The 22,064-nt window shown below is 62.2% G+C and overlaps 4 protein-coding genes across 5 annotated transcripts; 3 read left to right on the top strand and 1 right to left on the bottom strand.

Annotated features, from left to right (window-relative positions):
• Positions 1 to 7,899: 7,899 nt before the first annotated feature.
• On the bottom strand, positions 7,900 to 9,917 carry POLR2I (RNA polymerase II subunit I). 2 transcript variants are annotated; one of them, XM_032207142.1, is made up of 6 exons: positions 9,832 to 9,917; positions 9,558 to 9,612; positions 9,378 to 9,451; positions 8,647 to 8,721; positions 8,151 to 8,202; positions 7,900 to 8,061 (listed from the first exon to the last, which is right to left on the bottom strand). In XM_032207142.1, the coding sequence occupies exons 1-6, from the start codon at positions 9,888 to 9,890 to the stop codon at positions 7,999 to 8,001; spliced, it is 378 nt and encodes a 125-aa protein (XP_032063033.1). In that variant the 5' UTR covers positions 9,891 to 9,917; the 3' UTR covers positions 7,900 to 7,998. The 2 variants fall into 2 exon arrangements, with proteins under 2 accessions (XP_032063033.1, XP_032063034.1); XM_032207143.1 differs by lacking the exon at positions 8,647 to 8,721.
• A 1,553-nt stretch (positions 9,918 to 11,470) lies between these two features.
• TBCB (tubulin folding cofactor B) lies at positions 11,471 to 14,938 on the top strand. The gene is made up of 6 exons (XM_032207139.1): positions 11,471 to 11,608; positions 12,178 to 12,321; positions 13,340 to 13,436; positions 13,539 to 13,730; positions 14,216 to 14,288; positions 14,377 to 14,938. Exons 1-6 carry the CDS (start codon positions 11,471 to 11,473, stop codon positions 14,489 to 14,491), a joined length of 759 nt encoding a protein of 252 aa, XP_032063030.1. The 3' UTR covers positions 14,492 to 14,938.
• Positions 14,936 to 15,455, top strand: SDHAF1 (succinate dehydrogenase complex assembly factor 1). The gene has a single exon (XM_032207147.1). The coding sequence runs from the start codon at positions 14,960 to 14,962 to the stop codon at positions 15,428 to 15,430; it is 471 nt and encodes a 156-aa protein (XP_032063038.1). The 5' UTR covers positions 14,936 to 14,959; the 3' UTR covers positions 15,431 to 15,455.
• A 293-nt stretch (positions 15,456 to 15,748) lies between these two features.
• On the top strand, positions 15,749 to 18,368 carry TMEM160 (transmembrane protein 160; the record flags this gene model as incomplete). Its single annotated transcript, XM_032207146.1, is given in 4 exon segments — positions 15,749 to 15,768; positions 15,770 to 15,855; positions 16,574 to 16,666; positions 17,491 to 18,368. Coding segments are annotated over 4 exon segments (438 nt in total), but the record flags the coding sequence as incomplete, so codon positions are not given.
• Positions 18,369 to 22,064: the final 3,696 nt, after the last annotated feature.

The following is a 22,064-nucleotide window of genomic DNA, read 5'->3' as shown; positions in this document are numbered from 1 at the left end:
AGGCTCCATTTTAGGGCCGCTACTTTTCAATATTTTTATAAACGATCTGGATGTAGGAATAGAAGGTATTTTGAGCAAGTTTGCTGATGACACCAAACTTGGAGGAGTTGTGGACTCGAATGAGGGTGGAAAGGCCTTGCAGAGGGATCTGGATAGGTTGGAGAGCTGGGCGATCACCAGCCGCATGAAGTTCAATAAGAACAAGTGCCGGGTCCTGCACCTGGGACGGGGAAACCCTGGCTACACATACAGACTGGGCGATGAGATGCTGGAGAGCAGCCTGGAAGAGAGGGATCTGGGGGTCGTGGTAGACAGCAAGTTGAATATGAGCCAGCAGTGTGCCCTGGCAGCCAGGAGGGCCAACCGTGTCCTGGGGTGCATCAAGCACGGCATCGCTAGTAGGTCAAGGGAAGTGATTGTCCCGCTCTACTCTGCGCTGGTGCGGCCTCACCTCGAGTACTGTGTGCAGTTCTGGGCACCACAGTATAAAAAGGACATGAAACTGTTGGAGAGTGTCCAGAGGAGGGCTACGAAGATGGTGAAAGGCCTGGATGGGAAGACGTACGAAGAACGGCTGAGGTCACTGGGCCTGTGCAGCCTGGAGAAGAGGAGGCTGAGGGGAGACCTCATCACAGTCTACAACTTCCTCGTAAGGGGGTGTCGAGAGGCAGGAGACCTTTTCTCCATTAACACCAGTGACAGGACTCGCGGGAACGGGGTTAAGCTGAGGCAGGGGAAATTTCGGCTTGACATCAGGAGGGGGTTCTTCACAGAGAGGGTGGTTGCACACTGGAACAGGCTCCCCAGGGAAGTGGTCACTGCACCAAGCCTGTCTGAATTTAAGAAGAGATTGGACTGTGCACTTAGGCACATGGTCTGAACTTTTGGGTAGACCTGTGCGGTGTCAAGAGTTGGACTTGATGATCCTTAAGGGTCCCTTCCAACTCAGGATATTCTAGGATTCTATGATTCTATGAGTCCCCACCTGGTCACAGAGCCTAGCCGTGGTGTCTCCACTCTGCTCTATGCTCCATACTGTTCCTTAGAGCTAGCACACCAGGTTCCCCTAGCGCAATAGCATCCAAGGTTGGAAGCCTAGGGAACGCTCAGGTAATGCAGCTATGCCCTACCCTGAAAGCCTTTTCAATGCTGTGCATTTTCTTTAAAATGTGAATGTTAGTTTTATTTTCCTAGTTACTTCAGGCGATTGCACCACAGGCAGGTGCTGAGCTCTGCTCTCTGGGGACAGTGACAGGACCCGAGAGAACGGCACGGAGCTGGGACAGGGGAGGCTGAGGCTGGGTGTTAGGAAAAGGTTTTTCACTGAGAGAGTGGTTGGGCACTGGGACAAGCTGCCCAGGGCATTGGGCATGGCTCCAAGCCTGCAGGAAGTCAAGACAAGTCAAGCGTTTGCACAACGCTCTAACATTCTCTGATATCGGGCGGTTCTGTGTGGAGCCTGGCATTTGACTCAATGATCCTTGTGGGTCTTGTGTGGGAAAGGAATTTGCAGGTGGCTTTGCACTATTGCACACATTCCTGAATTAGAGATAATGAAGAAATAATCGTAGAATCGTAGAATATCCCGAGTTGGAAGGGACCCATAACGTTCAAGTCCAACTGCTGGCACCGCACAGGTCTACCCAAAAGTTTAGACCATGTGACTAAGTGCACAGTCCAATCGCTTCTTCAATTCAGACAGGCTTGGTGCAGTGACTACTTCAGTGGGAAGCCTGTTCCAGTGTGTGACCACCCTCTTGGTGAAGAACCTCTTCCTGATGTCCAGCCAAAACTTCCCCTGCCTCAGCTTAACACCTTTCCCACGGGTCCTATCACTGGTGATTACGGAGAATAGGTCACCTGCCTCTCCACTCCGCCTCGCAAGGAAGTTGTAGACTGCGATGAGGTCCCCCCTCAGCCTCCTCTTCTCCAGGCTGCACAGGCCCAGTGCCCTCAGCCGCTCCTCATATGTCTTCCCCTCTAGGCCTTTCCACCCTCATCCGAGTCCACAACTCCTCCAAGTTTGGTTTCGTCGGCAAATTTCCTCAAAACACCTTCTAGTCCTACATCCAAATCATTTATAAAAGCATTGAAGAGGACTGGCCCTAAAATGGAGCCTTGAGGGACCCCACTAGTGACCATCCGCCAGCCAGATGTGGCCCCATTTACCACAACCCTTTGAGCCCTGCCCGTCAGCCAGCTGCTCACCCATCGATGTTTTTGTTAAGTTGTATGCTGGGCATTTTGTCCAGTAGGATCCTACGGGAAACCGCGTCAAAAGCTTTGCTGAACTCCAAAAAGATCACATCAGCTGGTTTCCCTTGATCAACTAGATGGGTGACTTTATCATAAAAGGAAATCAAATTTGTTAGGCAGCACCTACCCCTCATGAACCCATGGTGGCTGGGACCAATGACTGCATTGTCCCCCAGGTGCGCTTCAATAACTTCAAGGATCATCTTCTCCATAATTTTACCAGGCACTGACGTGAGACTGACAGGCCTGTAATTGCTAGGGTCTTCTTTCTTATTACACTTCTTGAAAATTGGCACGACATTTGCCAGCTTCCAGTGTACTGGGACCTCTCCAGATTCCCAAGATCGTTGAGAAATAATTGAGAGAGGTCCCGCAATGACGTCAGCCAGCTCTTTAAGCACCCTGGGATGAATTCAAGCCGGACCCATGGAGTTGCACGGATCCATGTGGAGCAGTAAATCCCGCACACGTTCAGGGGCGGTTGGGAGTCCCAGCTCAGGGCACCCCAGGAGAGCTGCGGAGAGCTCCAGCAGCCCGCGGTCCCACAGGGCTCGGGGCACGCCGAGGGGTTCTGCGATCCCCTTGCTCTTTTCCCCAGGTGCAGCTGGATCCCTCGGGCACCTTCCTGGCCACGAGCTGCTCCGATAAGAGCATCTCCATCATCGACTTCCACTCGGGGGAGTGCATGGCCAAGATGTTCGGGCACTCAGGTTGGTTTCCTGGCGCTGGCGTGTCTGAAAATCAGGGAGTTTGCGTTTGATTCGAAGAATTTGGGGAAAATCTTTGGGAATCCTGCTCGCTTCAGGTGCCCGCTCACACCAACGGGGTGGCAAAACACAGAGCGTGTTGGCAGACGTAGCGAAAGGGCACGGTGGGAAATGGCAGGGGTTTCGGGGACTAATTAAGGAGGCTTAATGAGCGGAGCGGGGCTAGTTTGGCCTCGCAGCAGCCTTTGGTTCTCTGTCCCAGATATCGTCACGGGGATGCGATTCACCTACGACTGCAAGCATCTCATCACCGTCTCAGGAGACAGGTACCCGAGCGCCCGAAAAGCCCCCGTCCTCCTGCAGCCGTGCTCGGGGGGCTATGGGGGGGATTTCTGTGGTTAATCACGCCCCGTGCCTCGCAAGAACCAGCTTTAGAGAGCTGTGGGGGGGGGCGCACACGGCAGGTGAATTAATTCACCCATGCTGGGGGAGTTAATGGAATTCAGGGTGTTAAAGTAAAGCCCTCGTGCCCCAAATCTGGGGGAAACCTGCCCCCCAACGCCACCTTTCTGCCCCAGCTGCGTGTTCATTTGGCGCCTGGGCCCCGAGCTCACCAGCAGCATGAGGCAGCACCTGCTGGAGCTCAACCAGCTGCAGCCCCCGAGGGGGAAGGAGCCCGCGTTCCCCGTGCCCGTCAGGTACAGGATGGGGGAAAAACATGCGTGGTCCGCCCCTGGGGGTGCCTCCGGCCCCCCACCCCCACCTCCCACCCCCCGACACCCTCGGGACCGGCTCCACGGCCCCTCTCCAGCAGGCGGGACACGGACGTGGCCGTCCCCGGTGGTGGAGGGGGACCCTGCGACGAGGAGCCTGGCGTGGAGCAGGACGAGGCCGCGACCACGCAGACCCCGTCCAAGGAGGACCTGGAGCCGCGTGAGTCCCAAGATTCTCTCTGTCCCCCACCCTGCGTGGCTGGCCCCTCTTTTTCTCGCTGTGCAGCTCTGCAAGGCTCTGCCCCTGCCTGGGGAGGGCGAAGGGACCCGGCTGGGCGGGCGGCAAGGCAGCCCAGACGCTTCCAGAGCCTGCCTGGGAGCTGCTTTCCCCTTTCCCACCCCAATTTCTGCCGCAAACAAACCCCTCTCTCCTCCCCCAGCCCCCGTGTGCATCCTGACCAACGGCAAGCTGCCCATGTGGGCCAAGAGGCTGGTAAGTCAGGCAGGGGCACGCACGGGAGGATTGAATCCGATTGAATTCAGCCACTGCAGCCGCACGAAGCCCCCCTTTGCCCCTAATTCAACCCCTGGTGTTCTAAGGGGCGAGACACCCTCGCACCCAGCACGGAGGCAAACTGTGTGTCCCCCCCCTTCCCCTCGCAGCTGGGGGAGGCGGACGGCTCCGACGGCGCAGCCCCCAGCCCCCGGGGCGGTTACCGGCCGCAGGGGAGGTGGGCAGCGTGCGCCGAGCACGGCCCCATCAAGACCCTGCCCGAGGCAGAGCCGAGCTGCTTCACCCCCATCAAGAGCAGCAGCGACCTCGAAGGCGCCGCCGAGCTGGAGCCCAGGAACCTGGAGCAGCTGCTGCTGGAGGTCGGGGAGGGTCCCGAGCCCCCCGCAGGGCTCAGCCCCTCGCCTCGTCTCCCCCTCTGGCAGGCGGCCACCTCCCCCAGCAGCCTCGTGGAGAGCTCCAAAGGCTCGGAGCTGTTCCTGGAGGATGAAACCCAGCGGGAGCTGGACTTGCCCGACACGACCGAGCCCAGCCTGGACGAGCCCTGCTCCCAGCACGGCACGCCGGAGGCCAGCAGGTTCCTTCTGCCCCAAGGGGACACGGGAAGGGGCTCCCCTCCGTGCTGGGGGGGGGATTTCTTCCTCTGGGCAGCACCAAAAACGGCTCCTGCTGGGTTGTGTTGGGTGGGAGCGGCCTCGGTGCCGCTTTCTGCCACCTGGTCCAGCCTGGGTCGTGGTTCTGCCACCCCAAAACCACCTCAAAACGTCACCAGCAGGCGCTGATTTCGTTTAACGTTTCCCTTTGGGCTGCCTCAGGACCCACAGCTGCTGGCTGCTTTTTTTTAGGGTCGGTTTTGAGCCACCCCATTGAAGCACCGACCTTCTGCTGGGCTGGACTCGGCCTCGTGTCACCGCCCCGAGCCCCATCTCGCCAGGGTTGGGGTTCCCTCGATCCTGTGGGCACCCCCCTGGTCCCTCAGCCCCTCTGCCTGCTCCTGGACGCGGGTTTTTGGTGGTTTTTGTGACCTGCTCACCTTCCCCCCCAGGTCTGGCCTGAAGGCGCTGCCGCTGCAGCCCCCGTTCCTGCAGGAGCTGCCCCAGGAGGAAGCCTCAGCCCCCCCCGTGCCCAAGGTAAGGCTTGGCCGAGAGGCACGACCCTAAAAAATGCTCGGCAGCAGCTTTAGGAACTCGGGGATTTCCCCCAGGGCTGTCGGGGTGCACCCGAGCACCGCGCTGGGGCTTTTGGAGGGCTCCTGTTAACGTCCCTCATCCCTCGGGGGGGCTTTTGCCCCGCTCCTCAGTGGCAGACGACGACTCCGGGGTCTCCGAGGACGGGGACACGGAGCTGGGGCAGGCAGAGGAGGGCCCGGCGCCGAGCAGCTCCCCCGAGCAGGAGAAATTCCTCAAGCAGCACTTCGAGACGCTGGCGGACGCCCCCTGCACCGGTAACAGGACGGGGGGACACTGGGGGGGGTCTGCACCGGTTCCCCGGGTCCTGCTTGATGCTGACACCCCCCGGCCTCGCTGCACAGAGAGGTTCGACGGCTCCTTGAAGGATCTGAAGCCCCCCGAGCCCGGGGAGGAGGAGAAATCCCTGCTCTTGAACCCGCGCCTGAGCATTTCCACCCGATTCCTCTCGCGCTGCCGCAGAGCGGGCAGGTGGGTGCTGCCCTGGGGAGCGTTTCCCTGTCCCCTTTCCCCGTCCTGACCCCTTTTGTCCCCCCCCACAGGCTGGCGGCCGCCTGCCCCCTGAGGGTGCAGCCCCCCCAGCACAGCCCCGAGCTGGAAGCGGCCGCGGAGCTGCAGGAACCGGAGGCAAGTCGGTGGCTGGAAGGGGGTTGGGGGGAAAAACGGGAAAAAAAGGGAAAAAAAGTGGAAAAAGAAGTTCCCCTGGGGGTGTTTTCCAGCTGCTGCCCCCCCGGTGCTTTGCTCAGCCCCGAATTTGGGGCAGGACGGGGCTGCCAAACCCCGCAGCCTCGTTTTGTGGGGCAGCACCCCATAAACCCCCCTTTCCAGACCCCTCCGGCTGAGAACCTTCCAGAACCGGGCCCAAACGCCGCCTCCAGCGCTGAGGATGAGCAGCAGGGACAGATTTGGGGCTTCGCCTGCAGCCAGGTGCCGGGAAGGGGGGGCCCTTGTCCCCCCCCCTCTGCCCCTACAGGAGCCCCGCCGCCCCCGGACGCCTTCAGCGCCGCCCTGCAGCTGCTGCGCGCCCACTTCCAGGAGCTGCTGGCGCTCTACGACCAGGTCGGTGCCACCAAAACCTCCCAAAATCTCCCCAAATCCCACGTCGGCCTCAATCCTATAGGGGAGCAGCATCCGGGAGGGGTTGTGGGGGCGCAGGGGCTCGTTCCTCCCTCCGTGGAGCCCCCACCGCTCGCGTTCCCCGCTCCTTTCACCATTTCTGCAGCTCCAGCCCCCAAAAATGACCTCTTTTGGGGTCGGTGGAGCTGTGTAACCTCCGGAATGGGGGTGACAAGGGGGGGGCTGTGTCCCGCAGGTGATGCAGGGCCCGGAGGAGGACGCGGGGCGGGCGCGAGCCTCCCTGAGCAGCGCCTGCGACCCCGGCACTGACGCCGACCCCCAAATCCCCCCCCACGACCCCCAGACCCTCGCCCTCCTCCGCGCCTACTCCGAGTCCCTGCTGGAGATGGTCCGGAAGCGGCTGCAGGGTGGCAGCCCCGGGGGGGGGCACAGCCTGACCCCCCTCCGTGGTTTCCCTTCGTTTTTTTTAGGAACTTTGCTCTTTTAAGCTCTTTCAGGGCATTGAGATGGACGTTTCTTGGGGTTTTTTAGCTCCAAAGTTTGGGGTTTGGGGGTTTTAGCTCCAAAGTTTGGGGTTTGGGGGTTTTAGCCACCTGGCAGCAGGAACGGGGGCGTGAGTTGGTTTTCAGGGTTCTTCACCAATAAACGGTTTTGTTCCAAAACCAGAGGGTTTGACCCTAAATGGCATCGCTGAACCAGGGAGGCTTTGACATGGGGGGGCTCCAGGTGGGGCTGGGGGCTCTGCTGGCGCCATTTGCCTGCCCCAAGCAGTGATGTGAAGCTCCCTGAAGGCAATTTGGGGTACGTGGGGGGCAATCTGGGGTACCTGGGGGGTGATTTGGGGTTTTGGGGGAGCAATTTGGGGCCCTGCAGGGGTTGGCGATGCAAGTTGAGGCCCTTTAGGGCTCCTCTGGTACCTGGAGAGCAGCCTGGAGCCCCAAAAGGCAGCCTGGAGGCACGGGGGGCACCACGTGGGGCACCCAGCGGGTGATTTGGGGCCCCCCGGGGCTATTTGGGGTCCCTCAGGGCTATTTGGGGCAGCAGGGCTGGAATTTGGGACGCCTAACGGGGAATTTGGAGCTCTGGGGATGCTGCTGGGAGCCGAACCCGGAGCCCAGGGGGGTGACAGAGCCTGGGGGGGGGCACGGGGACAATCGGGGACAGCAGGGGTGCCATTTGGGGCGTAGGGGGGACAAGGTGGGAGCCCTGGGGCTGCGATTTGGGGTGATTTGGGACAAGTATGGACACCGGGGCCGCGTTTTGGGGCCAAGTGCGGGGATTTGGGGCCTAGCACAGGGGATTTGGGGCCCCAGAGTTAGGTGGGAGCTGCAAGGTTCCCGCAGGGATGCGGCCTCACCACCCCCACCCCCACCCCAAAACTTCCCCCGCCCCCCTGGGTGCCCCCCAGGAGCCACCCCACAAACCCCACAGCCCCACAAACGCCCCGGTGCCCAAAATAACCATTTTTTATACCAAAAAAAATACATTTTTAAGGGGTACAGAGGAAAAAAAGGGACCCGCAGGACGAAGTGGGGGGGTCAGTGTCGTCACTCGGTCCAGCGGTGGCCGCAGTGGGGGGCCGTGCAGACGTAGTACAGCCTCATGGCGTCCTGCGGGGGGGGCACGGGGGGGTTATGAGGGGGGGGGGACACAGCTGAGGGGACGGGGACAGCCCCCGGAGGGGGCGCTGCGGCCTCACCTCGGCTCTGGCGCTGTGCGACTGGAAGAAAACGGCCTCCTTGTGCCCGCACCTGGGGGGAGAGGGGACAGGGTGGCAGCAGGGGGGGGGGACAAGGGGGAGCCAGGAGCCCCCCCCAGGAGGGAACGGGGCTACGGGGGGGGTGGGGACACGAAGGGACACGGCAGAGGCCTGGGGGCCACCCCCACGTCCCTCACACTGAGGTTGGAGCTGGTGGTTGGGGGGGTCCCGTGTCCCTGGGGGGGTCCCGTGTCCCCGGGGGGGGGTCCTGGGGGGGTCCCCGTGTCTTGGGGGGGGGGGCCCTGTGTCCCCGGGGGGGGTCCCATGGGGGTCCCTGTGCATTGGGAGGGGTCCCTATGTCTCTAGGGGGTGGTCCCCATGTCCCCGGGGGGGGTCCCATGGGGGTCCCTGTGTCTCAGAGGGGTTGTGGGGGGGTCCCCATGTCCCCGGGGGGGGGGGTCCCATGTCCCCGGGGGGGTCCCCGTGCCCCCCTCACTTCTGGCAGGGGTGGTCCTCGGTGCGGGGCAGCGTGGGGTCCTGGGAGACGTCGGCGATGATCTGGGTGAGCTCACTGCGGGGGGGGGGGGGGGGGAAGCTGTTAATTACCCCTCTTAATTACCCCCAGGCTATCAGCAAACCCCCCACCTCATTAACTGCCCCCCCCCTCATTATTTCTCATTACCCAGCGTTCACTCCTCACTCGCTCATTAATTGCTCCCACTAATTACCTACGAACCACCCCCCCCTCTTTATTACTCCCCCCAATTAATTGCTCTCTCCCCTTACAGCCCCCCTTACTCCCCCTAATTACTCCCCAACCCCTCCCTTATTAATTACCCTCTTCTTAATTACCCCGGCTTACCTCCCCCCCCAACCTCTTTTAATCACTTTTCCCACACCCCCCAGCCCCGCTGCCACCCCCCCGGGCTGGAAAACCGCAGGGGGGGGGGGTCCCAGGGGAATCCTGGGGGTCCCAGGCTCCTGGCACCATCCGGGGGGGGTCCCGGGGTCATCCCAGGGGGGGTCCCGGTGCTGCTTTGTGTTTTTTTTTGGGGGGGGGGGGGGGGGGCAGCCCCGGGCTCCCAGTGCTGTCCTTGGAGGGGGGGGGGGGGCCTGGGCAGGGTGTTTTGGGGTCCCGGTTTTGTCCTGGGGAGAGGGGGGGGTCCCAGGCTCCCGGTACTGTCCCGGGGGGGGGGGTCCTGGTGCCCGGGGGGGGGTCCCACTCACTCCACTTCATGCGTGATCTTATTGACGTAGATGCAGCTGTTGTCGGCCTCCTGCTGGTAATCACAATTCCGGCACTGGGGTGGTGGGGGGGGAATAAAAGGAGGAAATTTAGGGCTGGGGGGGTGGGGGGGCACGGCCCGGGGGGAGCCCCGGGGGTGGGGGTCTGGGGGGGGTGCTCACGGCGTAGAGCAGGATGCGGTTCTCCTTGTCCTCCTTGGGGTACAGCATGTTATTACTGGGGGGGGGGGAACCGGAATTAACGGGGGGGGGGGCACGGGAGTTAACGGGGGGGGGCGCTGGGGCCGGGCCCGGTGAAGGCCTGAAGCGAGGCCTAGGCCTAGGCCCGGCCCCAGGCGCGGGTCCGGGACTCCGGAAGGCCCCGGTCGCGGTCCCGGTGCCCCCCCCCCAGGGTCTCGGTGCCCCCCCCAGGGTCTCAGTGCCCCCCCCCCCTCACCACTCCTGGCAGAAGCGGATCCCGACGAAGCCCGGCTCGTAGCCGCCCTCCCCCTCCATGGCGGCCCCGCGCCTGCGCGCTGCGCCTCCCGCTTACGGCGGCCGCGAGGGGCCAAAAAGCGGCGGGAAGCGGCCGGGAGGGAGGGGGGGGGGAGCGGTTAACCCCTTCGTGCCCGTGCGCGTTAACCGCTTCGTGTCCTGGCTCGCGCGTTCGTTGCTTTTCTGCGCCCCTGTACCTCCCCCTGGTGCCGCCGGGGCTTTTCTCTGTTCCAGCTCCCTTACAGCCCCCTGTGCTGCTCCGCTGCTCTGCTGCACGCTCTGCAGTGCTCCGTTTTTAGGCTGTGCGTTGCTCTGTGTTGCTCTGCAGCACTCTGCGTTGCTCTGTTGCAGCCCTGCACATTGCTCTGCTGCACCCCCTGCATTGCTCCGTAGTGCCCTGTGCACTGCCCTGGGACAGCCCCATGCAGAGCTCTGCAGCACCCCGTGCATTGGTTTGCTGAACTCAATGCATTGCTCTCCTGTACCCCGTGCACTGCTCTGTAGCGCCCCATGCAGTGCTCTCCTTCAGCCCTCTCACTGCTTTGCTGCACGCCATGCACTGCTCCATTACAGCCCCGTGCACTGCTCTGCTGCACCCCATGCAGTGCTGTTACATCCCACCCATTGCTCTGCTGCACCCTGTGCATTTCCCTGCTGCACCCTAAACGTTGCTCTGTTGCACCTCATGCACTGCTCAGTTGCACCCCATTCGTTACTCTCCTGCACCATGCGCATTGCTCTCCTGCACCTAATGCATTGCTCTGCAGCACCCCATGCATTGTCCTCCTGCACCCCATGCACTGCTCTGTTGCAGTCAATGTAAAGCTCTCCTTCACCCCGTGCATTGTTCTCCTGCACCCAATGCATTGCTCTGCAACACCCCGTGCATCTCTGTTGCACTCAATGCCAAGCTCTCCTGCACCCTGTGCATTGCTCTGTTGCATCCCATGCACTGCTCAGTTGCACCCCATTCATTACTCTCCTGCACTGTGTACATTGCTCTCCTGCACCCCGTGCATTGCTCTGCAGCACCCTGTGCACTGCTCAGTTGCACCCCGTTCATTACTTTCCTGCACCGTGTGCATTGCTCTGCAGTACCCCATGCATTGCTCTGCAGTACCCCGTGCATTGCCCTGCTGCACTCCATGCACTGCTCAGTTGCACCCTGTTCATTGCTCTCCTGCACCCCGTGCATTGCTCTGCAGCACCCCGTGCATTGCCCTGCAGCACCCCATGCATTGCCCTGATGCACCCCGTGCATTGCTCTGCAGCACCCCGTGCATTGCTCTGCAGCACCCTGTGCGTTTCCCTGTTGCACCCAATGCAAAGCTCTCCTGCACCCCATGCATTGCCCTGCAGCACCCCGTGCACTGCTCTGTGCACCCCGCCCCGCCCCGCCCCGCCCCGCCCCGCCCTTCCCGCGCCCCGCCCGGCCCCGCCCTCCCCCTCCCTCCCTCCCCATTGGCCGCTCCCCGATCTCCCCTCTCCCATTGGCTACCCCCTTGCCGGTGGGCGTGCCGCGGCTCGGGATTGGCTGAGCGGCGCGAGGGGCGGGCGGAAGCTTCCAGAAGCGGCGGCTGCGGCGGCGGCGGGGCCGCACCATGACGGCGGCGGGGCCGGGGCCGGGCCCGGGGCCCGGTGCTGGGCCGGGGGCGGTGTCGCTGGCGGTGAGCAGCAGCCTCAACGCCTTCCGGGCACACAAGCGCTACGGTACCGGGCTCACCATCGCCGAGTTCAAGGTACCGGCACCGGGACCGGGACCGGGCCTCAGCGGGGCCCGTGACGGGACCGGGGCCGGGGCGGTGTCGGGAGCGTTGCCCTAAACCCAGCCCCCGCCCCTCTCCCGGTTCCCGGTCCCGTTCCCGGTCCCTGGTGCCAGTTCCCGGTTTCCCGGTCCCCATCTCCCGGTTGCCGGTTTCCCGGTGCCGGTTCCCGTTCCCTCTCCGCGGTGCCGGTCTCCCCGTCCTCGATTCCCAGTCCCCGGTTCCCCGGTACCGGTTCCCAGTCCTTGGTCCCAGTCCCCAGGGGCCGTTTCTCCGGTGCCGGTTCCCAGTTCCCCGGTGCCGGTCCCTGGCTCCCGTTCCCGGTTCCGATTCTTGGTGCCCGGTTCCCGGTGCCAGTCCCCAGTGCCGGTTCCTAGTTCCCTGCTGCCTGTCCATGGTTCCCGTGCCCAGTTCCCCGGTGCCGGTCCCTGGTGCTGGTCCCCAGTCCCTGGCACCGGTTCCCATTCCCGGTTGCCGCTTCCCAGTGCTGGTCACCGGTTCCCGGTACCGGTTCCCGGTCCCCCAGCGCCTTCGTGTCCCCGCAGTGCAAACTGGAGCTGGTGGTGGGCAGCCCCGCGTCGTGCATGGAGCTGGAGCTGTACGGCCCCGCCGAGGAGCTGCTGGGGCGCCTGGACTGTGACGAGGCCCTGCTGGGCTCCTACCCGGTGACCGACGGTTGCCGAGTGCACGTGGGTCAAACTTCCCCGCTTTCCCCCTTTTTCGCCCCAAAATCAGGCTCTGAGGCGCTGCCGCCCCTTTCCCAACCCCTTTCCCAACCCCTTTTCCCCCCCCCCGTTCTCACCCCTAAATGGTGGTCCCAGTAACGGTACCCGCATGGAAGATGCTCCCAGTCCCTTCCCACACCTCAGGGACCCCGCTTTTCCCCTTTCTCACCCCAAAATTGTGTTCTTAATTGTTGCCGTCCCCCCCCCAACCCCTTTTCCCCCTTTCTCACCCCAAAACCATACTCCGAACCGCAGCCACCCCCTTTCCCCCCAATCCCCCCATTTCCCCCTTTCTCACCCCAAAAACAGACTGAACCACTACTGCCCCCTTTCCCCTCCCCAACCCCTTTCCCCCCTTTTCTCACCCCAAAACCAGACTCCGAACCGCTGCTGCCCCCTTTCCCCCTCTAAACCCCTTTTCTCACCCCAAAACCATACTCTGAAGCACTGCCGCCCCCTTTCCCTCTCCCAATCCTCTTTTCCCCCTTTCTCACCCCCAAATCAGGCTCAGAACCACTGCTGCCCCCTTTCCCCCAAAACCCCCCTTTTCCTCCTTTTATCACCCCAAAACCCGACTCTGAACTCCTGCTGCCTGCTTTTCCCCCAATCCCCTTTTCCCCCTTTTCTCACCCCAAAATTGTGCTCTGAACTGCTGCTGCCCCCTTTCCCCTTTCCCCAACCCCCTTTCCCCTCCCCAACCCCTTTTCCCTTTTCTCACCCCAAAACCAAACTTCGAACCACTGCCGCCCCCTTACCCCCCCCAAAACCCCTTTTCCCCATTTCTCACCCCAAAACTGTGCTCTGAAGCTGCCCCATTTCCTCACCCCAACCCCCCTTTCCCCCCCAAAACCCCTTTTCCCTCTTTCTCACCCCAAACCCAGACTCTGAACCGCTGCTGCCCCTTCCCCCCCCCCCAACCCCTTTACCCCCTTTCCCACCCCGAAGCGGGACCCCAAAACCAACGCCCCCCAAACCCCCGCAGGTGATCGACCGCAGCGGGGCGCGCATCGGGGAGTACGAGGACGTGTCGCAGGTGCAGAAATACGAGATGCCCGAGAGCGACTACGACAAGCGCCCAGGTACGGTACGGGCGGCGGCAGCACCGGGAACCCCAGGAAGGGGGGCCACGGGGACGCCCCCAGCCCCGTCCCCGCGTGCCACGTCCCCCGCTGTCCCCGCAGAGTCCCTGCGGGCCTTCCTGAAGCAGCGGCAGTGGGGCCGTTACGACGAGGCGGCGGCGCGGCGCCAGGCGGCCGAGCAGGAGCAGCGGCGGGCGCAGGAGGCGGCGCTGGCGGCCGCCCTCCCGGTGGGCTCCCGCTGCCAGGTGCAGGTGCCGGGGCAGCCCTGCCGCAGGGGCACCATCATGTACGTGGGTACGTCCCCGACACCCCCCTCGGTGTCCCCAACCTCCCCATTTTTCCCCTTTATTTTTCCCCTTTATTTTTCCCCTTTATTTTTCCCCTTTATTTATTTTTCCCCTTTATTTATTTTTCCCCTTTATTTATTTTTCCCCTTTATTTATTTTTCCCCTTTATTTATTTTTCCCCTTTATTTATTTTTCCCCTTTATTTATTTTCCCCCTTTATTTATTTTCCCCCTTTATTTATTTTCCCCCTTTATTTATTTTCCCCCTTTATTTATTTTCCCCCTTTATTTATTTTCCCCCTTTATTTATTTTCCCCCTTTATTTATTTTCCCCCTTTATTTATTTTCCCCCTTTATTTATTTTCCCCCTTTATTTATTTTCCCCCTTTATTTATTTTCCCCCTTTATTTATTTTCCCCCTTTATTTATTTTCCCCCTTTATTTATTTTCCCCCTTTATTTATTTTCCCCCTTTATTTTTCCCCTCCTTCCAGGTCTCACTGACTTCAAACCCGGCCACTGGGTGGGCGTCCGCTACGACGAGCCCCTGGGCAAGCACGACGGCAGGTGAGACCCCCCTGCACCCCCCACGCCCTCCCAGCACCCATGGGTGCTGCCGGGCCCCCCCTGACCCCCTTTTTCCCCCCCCCCCAAGTGTCGGCGGCCGCCGCTACTTCGAGTGCCCCCCCAAGTACGGCGCCTTCGTCAAGCCGCAGAGCGTCACCGCCGGAGACTTCCCCGAGGAGGACTACGGGCTGGACGAGCTGTGAGGGGGGCGGCGCGGGGACTTCTCGCCCCCCTTTTTTCACCGTTTTCACCGTTTTTGTCCTTTTTTTTCTTTTTTTTTTTTTTTTAATAATTATTATTGGTATTGAGGATGGCTCCGCCTCCCGCCCCTCCAGCGCTGTTTCCACCCCCCCCTCAAAGTGCCCCAAAAGCCCCCCTAGCAGCGGGGAGGTGGGGGGGTGCCTCCCCCAGCCCCAAATCCCCCTGAATTTCACCCATTTCCCCTGCCTGGCCCCATCGTGGGGGCGGGGCTTCCTAGCGACCACGCCCCCCTCACTCCAATACCCAATCACTGCCCTGGGGGCGGAGCCGGAAGTGACGGCGGCGCCGGAAGCGGGGCGCAGCGGTGAGTGGCAGCGCGGCCGCACCGGGGGCGCCTCCCTCCCCCCCCCCCCCCCTCACCGCCTCCCCCCGGTTCCTTCCCCGCAGCCCCGGCCCCGATCGCTCCCCGGATGGCGGCGGCGGGCGGGGGCCTGCGGCGGGAGGCGCTGAGCCTCTACCGGCAGCTGCTGCGAGCCGCCGCCGGCAAACCGGGCTTCGCGGCGCGGATCCGCCAGGAGTTCCGGCGGGGAGCGGCGCTGCCCCCCCGGGACCGGCTCCGCGCCGAGTTCCTGCTCCGCCGGGGCCGCCGCCAACTGCAGCAGCTCCGGGCCCCCAGCACCGCCCGCATGGGCGTCTTCGGGGCCCCCCCCGGTGACTGTGCCGCGACCGGGGCGGGTCCCGGTGCCGGGCCCGGTGCAGCTCCCGGTGCAGGCGTTGGGCCCGGAGCCGGGCCCGGTTCGGCTCCCGATGCTGGGCCCGCTCCCGGTCCCTCTCCCGGTACAAGCGTTGGGCCAGGACCCGCTCCCGGTTCGGCTCCCGGTACCCGCGTTGGACCCGGTCCCGCTCCCGGTTGGGCTCCCGGCCCCTCCCGCCGCCAATAAAGCCCCTCGGGGGCCGTTCCCCGCGCCCGGTGCCGTTTATTGAACGTTTCGGGGGGGGGGCAGGGGCGGCTCCGGGACACCGGGCGGGGCCTCCCGGCGTGCCCCGCGCGCAGCCACCGGGCGGGGCCGGTTCCCGGGGGCGGGGCGGCGCTGACGGACGCGCGGCTCCGCCAACGGGCAGCGGGGGCCCCGCGGGACCGGCGGCGGCGGCGGACGGGGACGGAGGCGGCGGCCATGGGCTGGTGGTGGGGAGGCGCGGGGCGGGCGGCGGCGGCGGCGCTGAGGAGGCTGCGGGGGGCGGCGCGGGGGGCGCAGGGGGGGTCCCGGTACAGCCCCGGCCGCCCCCCGCCGCCCCCCCCCCCCCCCCCCCCCCACCGAGCTGGAGCGGGCGGACGCGTGGCTGCTGCGGAAGGCGCTGGAGGGCGGTGAGGGGCGGGGCTAAAAGGAGGTGGGCGGGGCTAAGAGGAGGGGCGGGGCTGAGGGGGTGGGCGGGGCTAGGGGTGGGGCTACGGGAGGTGAGCGGGGCTAAGGGAGCGCGGGTGTAGGGGAGGTGGGCGGGGCTAGGAGATGGGGCGGGGCTAAGGGAGGGGCGTGGTTGTGGAGGTGGGCGTGGTTAAGGGTGGGGCTAATGGAGGTGGGCGGGGATAGGGGCGTGGTTACAGGGATGAGTGGGGCTAAGGTGCTGTGGGTCTGTGTTAGGTGGGTGGGGCTACGGGAGAGGGGCGTGGATAGCGGAGGTGGGTGGGGCTACGGGTGTGGGCGGGGTTAGTGGAGGGGTGGGGTTGCGGGAGGTGGGCGGGGCTAATGGAGGGGGCGGGGCCTTGGGGAGGAGGTGATGGGGATGGGAGAATGCAGGGGGCGTGGCTAAAGGGCGTGGCTACAGGGGGGTGGGCAGAGACAAGGGAGGGGGCGGGGCCTTGCGGAGGGGGAGGCCAATGGGTGCGGCTCGGAGGGGCGGGGCTACATGAGGTGGGCGGGGCTAAGGGAGGGGGCGGGGCTGTGGGGAGCAGAGAGCACAGGGGTGCTGTAGGGGGTGGGAGTAATGGAAGGGGCGGGGCTTATGTGGGCGTGGTTTTATTGGGGGCGTGGCCGGGGGGGGAGGGGCGTGGTCAGGGGTGATGGGGACCCCCCCGCCCCCCCCAGGGCTCCTGTCCTGGTTCCGCAACGGGCTCCTGGCCACCGGCATCGGCGTCATCTCCTACGTGCAGAGCGACACCGGGCGCGACGCCGCCTACGGTGGGTGGGGGGGGGCACCGGGACCCCCCCAGGGACCCTCCCCCACCCACAGCGCCCCACCCCCCCCCGGGGTCACCCCCCAGAGGACCCCCCCCAGGACCACCCTCTGGGATCACCCCCTCCCAGGGGTCACCGTCCTAAAGGATCCCGCGGGGATTTCCCCCCCCAAAAAAGGGTCACCCCCCCCAAAAAAAAACACCCCCATGGGTCACCCCCCCCCCCCCTCCAGGGGTCACCCCCTCAGGGCCACCACCCACTCCTTGGGACACCCCCCCAAGGGTCACCCCTTGAAAGGCCCCACCCCTAGGGCGGCCCCCCCCCCATGGCCAAACCTCCCCCAAGCCCCCAAAATCTCCCCCACACCTCCCCCAAGACCCCCAAATCTCCCCCAAACTTTCCCCAAGAATCCCAAATCTCCCCCAAAACCCCCAAAACGCCCCAGATCTCCCCCAAACCTCCCCTAACCCCCCCAAATCTCCCCCAAGACCCCCAAATCTCCCCCAAAACCCCCAAATCTCCAACCCCCCAAAATCTCCCCCAACCTCCCCAAATCCCCCAAAACCATAAACCTCCCTGAAACCCCCCAGACCTCTCCCAAACCCCCTCAACCCCCCAAATCTCCCCAAATCCCACTCGGGGGGGGGGGGGGGGCATCACCCCATAACCCCCCACCCTCCCCCATCTCTCACCCTACCCATTTTGGGGCCATTTGCTCCATTTCCTCCATCTCCACCCCGTTCCCCTCCCCAGCCATGCGCCGCCCTAACCCAATTCTTTTTTTTTTTTTTTTTTTTTTTTTTTTTTCTTAAAAACCCCGTTTTTAGGGTTTTTCATCCTGGGGGGCCTGTGCGTGTCCTACGGGGCGGGCTCCTACCTGCTGAACCTGGTGCTGCTGCGGCGCCCCATGATGCTGCCGGCGCCCACGGCCGCCGCCAACGCCGCCGCCGCCGCGCTGCTCGCCCTGCTCTGGCTCTGCGCCCTCTCCCTCTACGTCGGGCGCCTCGAGGTCGAGATCGTCCCCGAGGAGCCCCCCCCCGAGCACCGGCGGCCCCCCGAGAAGTAACGGGGGGGGGGGGGGGTGGGGGGACGACGACCCCCTGAAGAGAGAGCACGCTGCCAAAAAACGATGCGAAAAAAATCGCCAGAAAGGGTGCAACGGCGCATGAACCCCCCCCCCCCCCCAAAATAGCGCATCAGCCCCGAAATGTTACAAAAATCCTGAAATATCTCCCCAAACCTGCATGGATTAACCTCCCCCTCCCGCCCCCCGGGTTGGGCTTGCTTGCCCTGCCGCGCTAGGGCATGGTTTGGTGCCAAAACTCCCCATTTTGGTTGCTTTGGATTTATTTTCTCACCTGGGGAGGGGAGGGAGGAGGGTTGTGCCCACACCCCCTGAGCGCAACCTCACCCCAAGAAACGGGGGGGTTCACGTGGAATCCACCCGAAGCAGCTCCCGCTCCCCAAAAACCCGCGTCCGCGTGGTTCCGCTGTTGGGTTTTGTGTTAAAAAAAAGGAAAAAAAAAATGAAAATTAATAAAAAAAAGGGGGGGTGGTGGGGGGAGCTCCCGGTGTTGCAGCACGCCGAGGTTTTGCTTGCACGCGGGTCGGGCGCCGTACTGGAAACGGGCGTTTTTGGACTCAATTCTTCGCAGCCCTCACCCTGCTGGGCTGGGCTGGGCAATAAAATTGGTGAAAAAGCCCCGTTTCTGCCCAATTTGCTCACTGGGGGGGGGTTGGAGCGGAGGCACCGTGGGGTCAGGATGGGATTTTTCCTGCGGAGCGAGGGGAAACCCCGCTGGTGGCCGCCGCTTCCCTCCCTGCACCAATTTGCCCCATTTTGGCCCAGATAGGTTAAAAATTGGGGGAAAAACTGGAAAAGCCAAGAGCAGACGGGGCCGCAGCTGCTCGCACTGGTGCCTCGGCTGGATTTTGTACAATTTTTGCCCAGAAAAACCTGATTTGGGGGCAAAGCCGAGCTCGGGAGGCCCCACCAGGTGCCATTTGGGGGCTCCCAGGGTTTTGCCGGCCCCCAAAAAGCTCAAAAACCTCCCCCAGCCCCAAAATTTCCCAGCAGAAATTTGAAGCACCCAGCGACTCCTTCAGCTCCCAGCTTGCCGCTGGCTCCCAGTTTGTGAAGCCCGGCGGGGAACTGGTCCCAGTTTGCCCACCGCCCCCGCACGTGAACGCCGCAGCAAATACACCATTTCTTGTTGGTTTTTTTTTTTTTTTTTTTGTTCTTTTTTTTGTTCTTTTCTCTTTAAATTCAGCAGTAAAAGGGCTCGTCTGGCCCCGAGCGTTAAACATTTTCATGCACTAATCGCATCGGCCCTGGAAAATACCACAAATTGTTAAAAACGTCCTTAAAAGAAGCATAAAAGGCAAAGTCTATCACCAAGAACTACGGGATGGAGTTTGTTAGGCCCTAAAATACAAAGAAAGAACCGTTACGTTTTTCTCTTTACACGCAGCCGGCGCTTTTTTTTCCTGCGAAACCCCGCGTTTTGGGGAGCGGCCCTGCAGGAGCGGCTCCTGGCTCCTTCGCCAGTGGAAAACACCCAAAAAAGACGAAAAAAATAAGCCAGGGGTGGCCCAAAATCCAACTTTTTTTGGAGAAATTTATTCCCGTAGTGATCGATTTTTATTTTTTTTTTTCTGAGGGTGGATTTTTTTTTTGTCCTGATTTTTTTTTTTTATTGTACACCGGAGGAAAAAAAAAAAAAAGGAAGTTTTTATTTAAACAATAACTTACGTCTTGCTTCAAAGCTACATTTCAAATACAACGTCCCTATCGTGATGGGGAGGGGGGGGGGGTTACAAAAAAAAAAAAAAAAAAAAAAGGGGTGGATTTCAGCCTAACAGGAAAACCTATTACACAGGGAACGGGACCAAAAAAAAAATAAAATTAAAAAAAAAATCCCCAAAAATTGGGCGTTCTGCCCCAAACCTGGCCGCGGGGTGAGGGCGGCAGCGGGCGCAGGGGGTGAGGAGGGAGCAGGATCCGGCCTCGGGGCCGAAGCTCTCCCAGGGGACTGCAGGGAAGGGGGGAAATGGTTAAAACGCAGTGTTTTGCCCCATTTTGGGGCGTGGGGAGGGAAAGGGGAGCAGCAGCAGCGAAGCCGCGTGGAGACGGCTCCCGAAGTGCCCAAGGACTTGGCTCCGGGGGCTCCGAGTAGTGTTTGTTTTTTTTTTTATTTTGCCTATTTTTGCCTTTTTTCCAGCCGTTTGTCAGCACTGAAAAGTGACGAATTTGATCCCCCCGCCCCCTCCAGCTGAGCAAAAAGGCACCAAAATCCCACTTTTTTACCAGGAAAAAGGCCACCTCCGCCCGCCCGGGCCCTGACGCAAGACCTCCCTTGGGTGAGACTCGGGGTTTTGCTTCGTTTCTGTTTTGCCAGTTTTTAAAAAGTAAAAAAAAAAATAAAAAAAAAATAAATCAGAAAACAAAAAAAAAATAAAACAAAAACCCAGCGGCCGCTATTTACACCAACACTTTCGTTTTAAAGCATGAGAATATAAAATCTGGAGAATTGGGGGGGGGAAAAAAAGCCCTTTTGAGGGTTTTTGCGGTCCGTAACGAAGCCGCCCGCGCCTCCCCCTTCTTCTGGTTTTGTGTTTTTTTTTTTGGGGGGGGGGTCCTGCGAGCGGCGAGGGAAATCCTGGGGGAAAACGAGGGAAATCCTGGGGAAACAGCGGCGTTAAAGTGCGAAGAGACCCGGGAGGGGCGGGAGGAGCCTTCCCTGTGCTCTCCCAGTGGTACCATGAAAATCCAGTTTAAAGCCGCCCCCGGACTGGGGGAGGCCGACGGCGGTGGCAGGGGAAGGCTCGGGCGTCCTCGCCGCGGTCACGGCAGCCAAATTCCGGGTTTCCTTCCCCAAAACGACACCCACCCAGCCTCCCCTTCAAAATCAGCACCGGTGTTTCTGAAGGAAAAGGAAAAAAAAATGGGGAAAAAAAAAAAAAAAGCCAAAAAAAAACAAACAAATCCAGACAAAATGGGGTGGGGTCCCCCTGGCTCCCCTCCGGTAAGTGCTTAATGCCAGAATTCCTGGAAATGGGGAGAAATCGGGGGAGTTCCCGGCAAAAAGGCAACGCCGAGCGCCCTCGAAGGTTTTGCTGCTCTCTGGTGCTCGCTCGCAGCACGATTTTGAGGGAAACGGCCCCGATTTTGGGTCGGTCCCGGGGAGGTCAGACAAGGGCTGGGTGCTTCTGGAGGGGCCTCGGGGCGCGGGATGGGTCCTGGGGTGCGTCGGGCCGGGGTGGGCGAGCCTTGGAATGGGTTGGAAAGCGTCGGGTGAGCCTTGGGCCACCTCGAGGGAGCCGTGGGCCACCTTGTGGGAGCCGTGGGCCACCCGGTGTGAGCCTCGGGATGGCTCGGGTGGTGCTGGGGTGGCGTTGGGCCACCTCGTGGGAGCCTTGGGGTGGTTCAGAACACGTTGGGCAACGGCTTGGGCTGTGCTCGATGAGCCTTGGGGTTGCTTGGGCCACGTTGGCTGGGCCTCGGGCCACGTTGGGTGAGTCTTGGGCCACGTTGGGTGAGCCTCGAGGTGGTTTGGGCCACGTTGGCTGGGCCTTGGGCCACGTTGGCCGAGCTTTGGGTCACACTGGATGAGCCTTGAGATGGTTTTGGCCACGCTGGATGAGCCTTGGGCCACCTCGCGGGAGCTTTGGGCCACCTCGTGAGAGCCTCAGTTGGTTTGGGGCCGCGCGGGCCCAACTTGGGCCATGTGGGACGAGCCTTGGGCCTGGCGGGACCGCGCTGCATCACGCTGGAGGAGCCTGGGGTGTGGTGGAGGAGCCTCGGGCTGTGCTGGACTACATGGGATGAGCGTTGGGCCATGGCAGATGAACCCTGGGCTGCGCTGGACCACGTAGGATGAGCGCCGAACCATACCAGATGAGTTCTGGGCCACGTCGGATGAGCCACGGACGGTGCCGGACCACGTCGGATGAACACTGAGCCACATCGGATGAAACTTGGACCACGTAGGATGAGCCCCGGGCTGGGCTGGACCACGTTGAGTGGGTGCTGGACCACATCAGATGAACCCTGGGCTGGGCTGGACCACGTTGGACGAACACTGAGCCACATCAGATGAACCCTGGACCACGGAGGATGAGCCCCGGACTGTGCTGGACCACGTTGGATGGGTGCTGGACCACGTTGGATGGGTGCTGGACCACGTTAGATGGGTGCTGGACCACGTTGGATGGGTGCTGGACCACGTTAGATGGGTGCTGGACCACGTTGGATGGGTGCTGGACCACGCTGGACCACATCAGGAGAGCCTCGGGTTGCACCAGACGCCGCCAGCTGAGCCCCAGGCCGTTTATTCGCGCCGTGGCCGCAGCCCGCAGGACGCGAGGGGCTTGGCGGCATCGAGCCCCGGTGGCTTTCCGC

The sequence above is a fragment of the Aythya fuligula genome, unplaced genomic scaffold (genome assembly GCF_009819795.1).
Source record: "Aythya fuligula isolate bAytFul2 unplaced genomic scaffold, bAytFul2.pri scaffold_31_arrow_ctg1_2, whole genome shotgun sequence".
In the NCBI taxonomy this organism is placed as follows: domain Eukaryota; kingdom Metazoa; phylum Chordata; class Aves; order Anseriformes; family Anatidae; genus Aythya; species Aythya fuligula.
The sequence above is the reverse complement of the archived record's forward strand: the minus strand, read 5'-3'. Positions and strand labels throughout refer to the sequence as shown.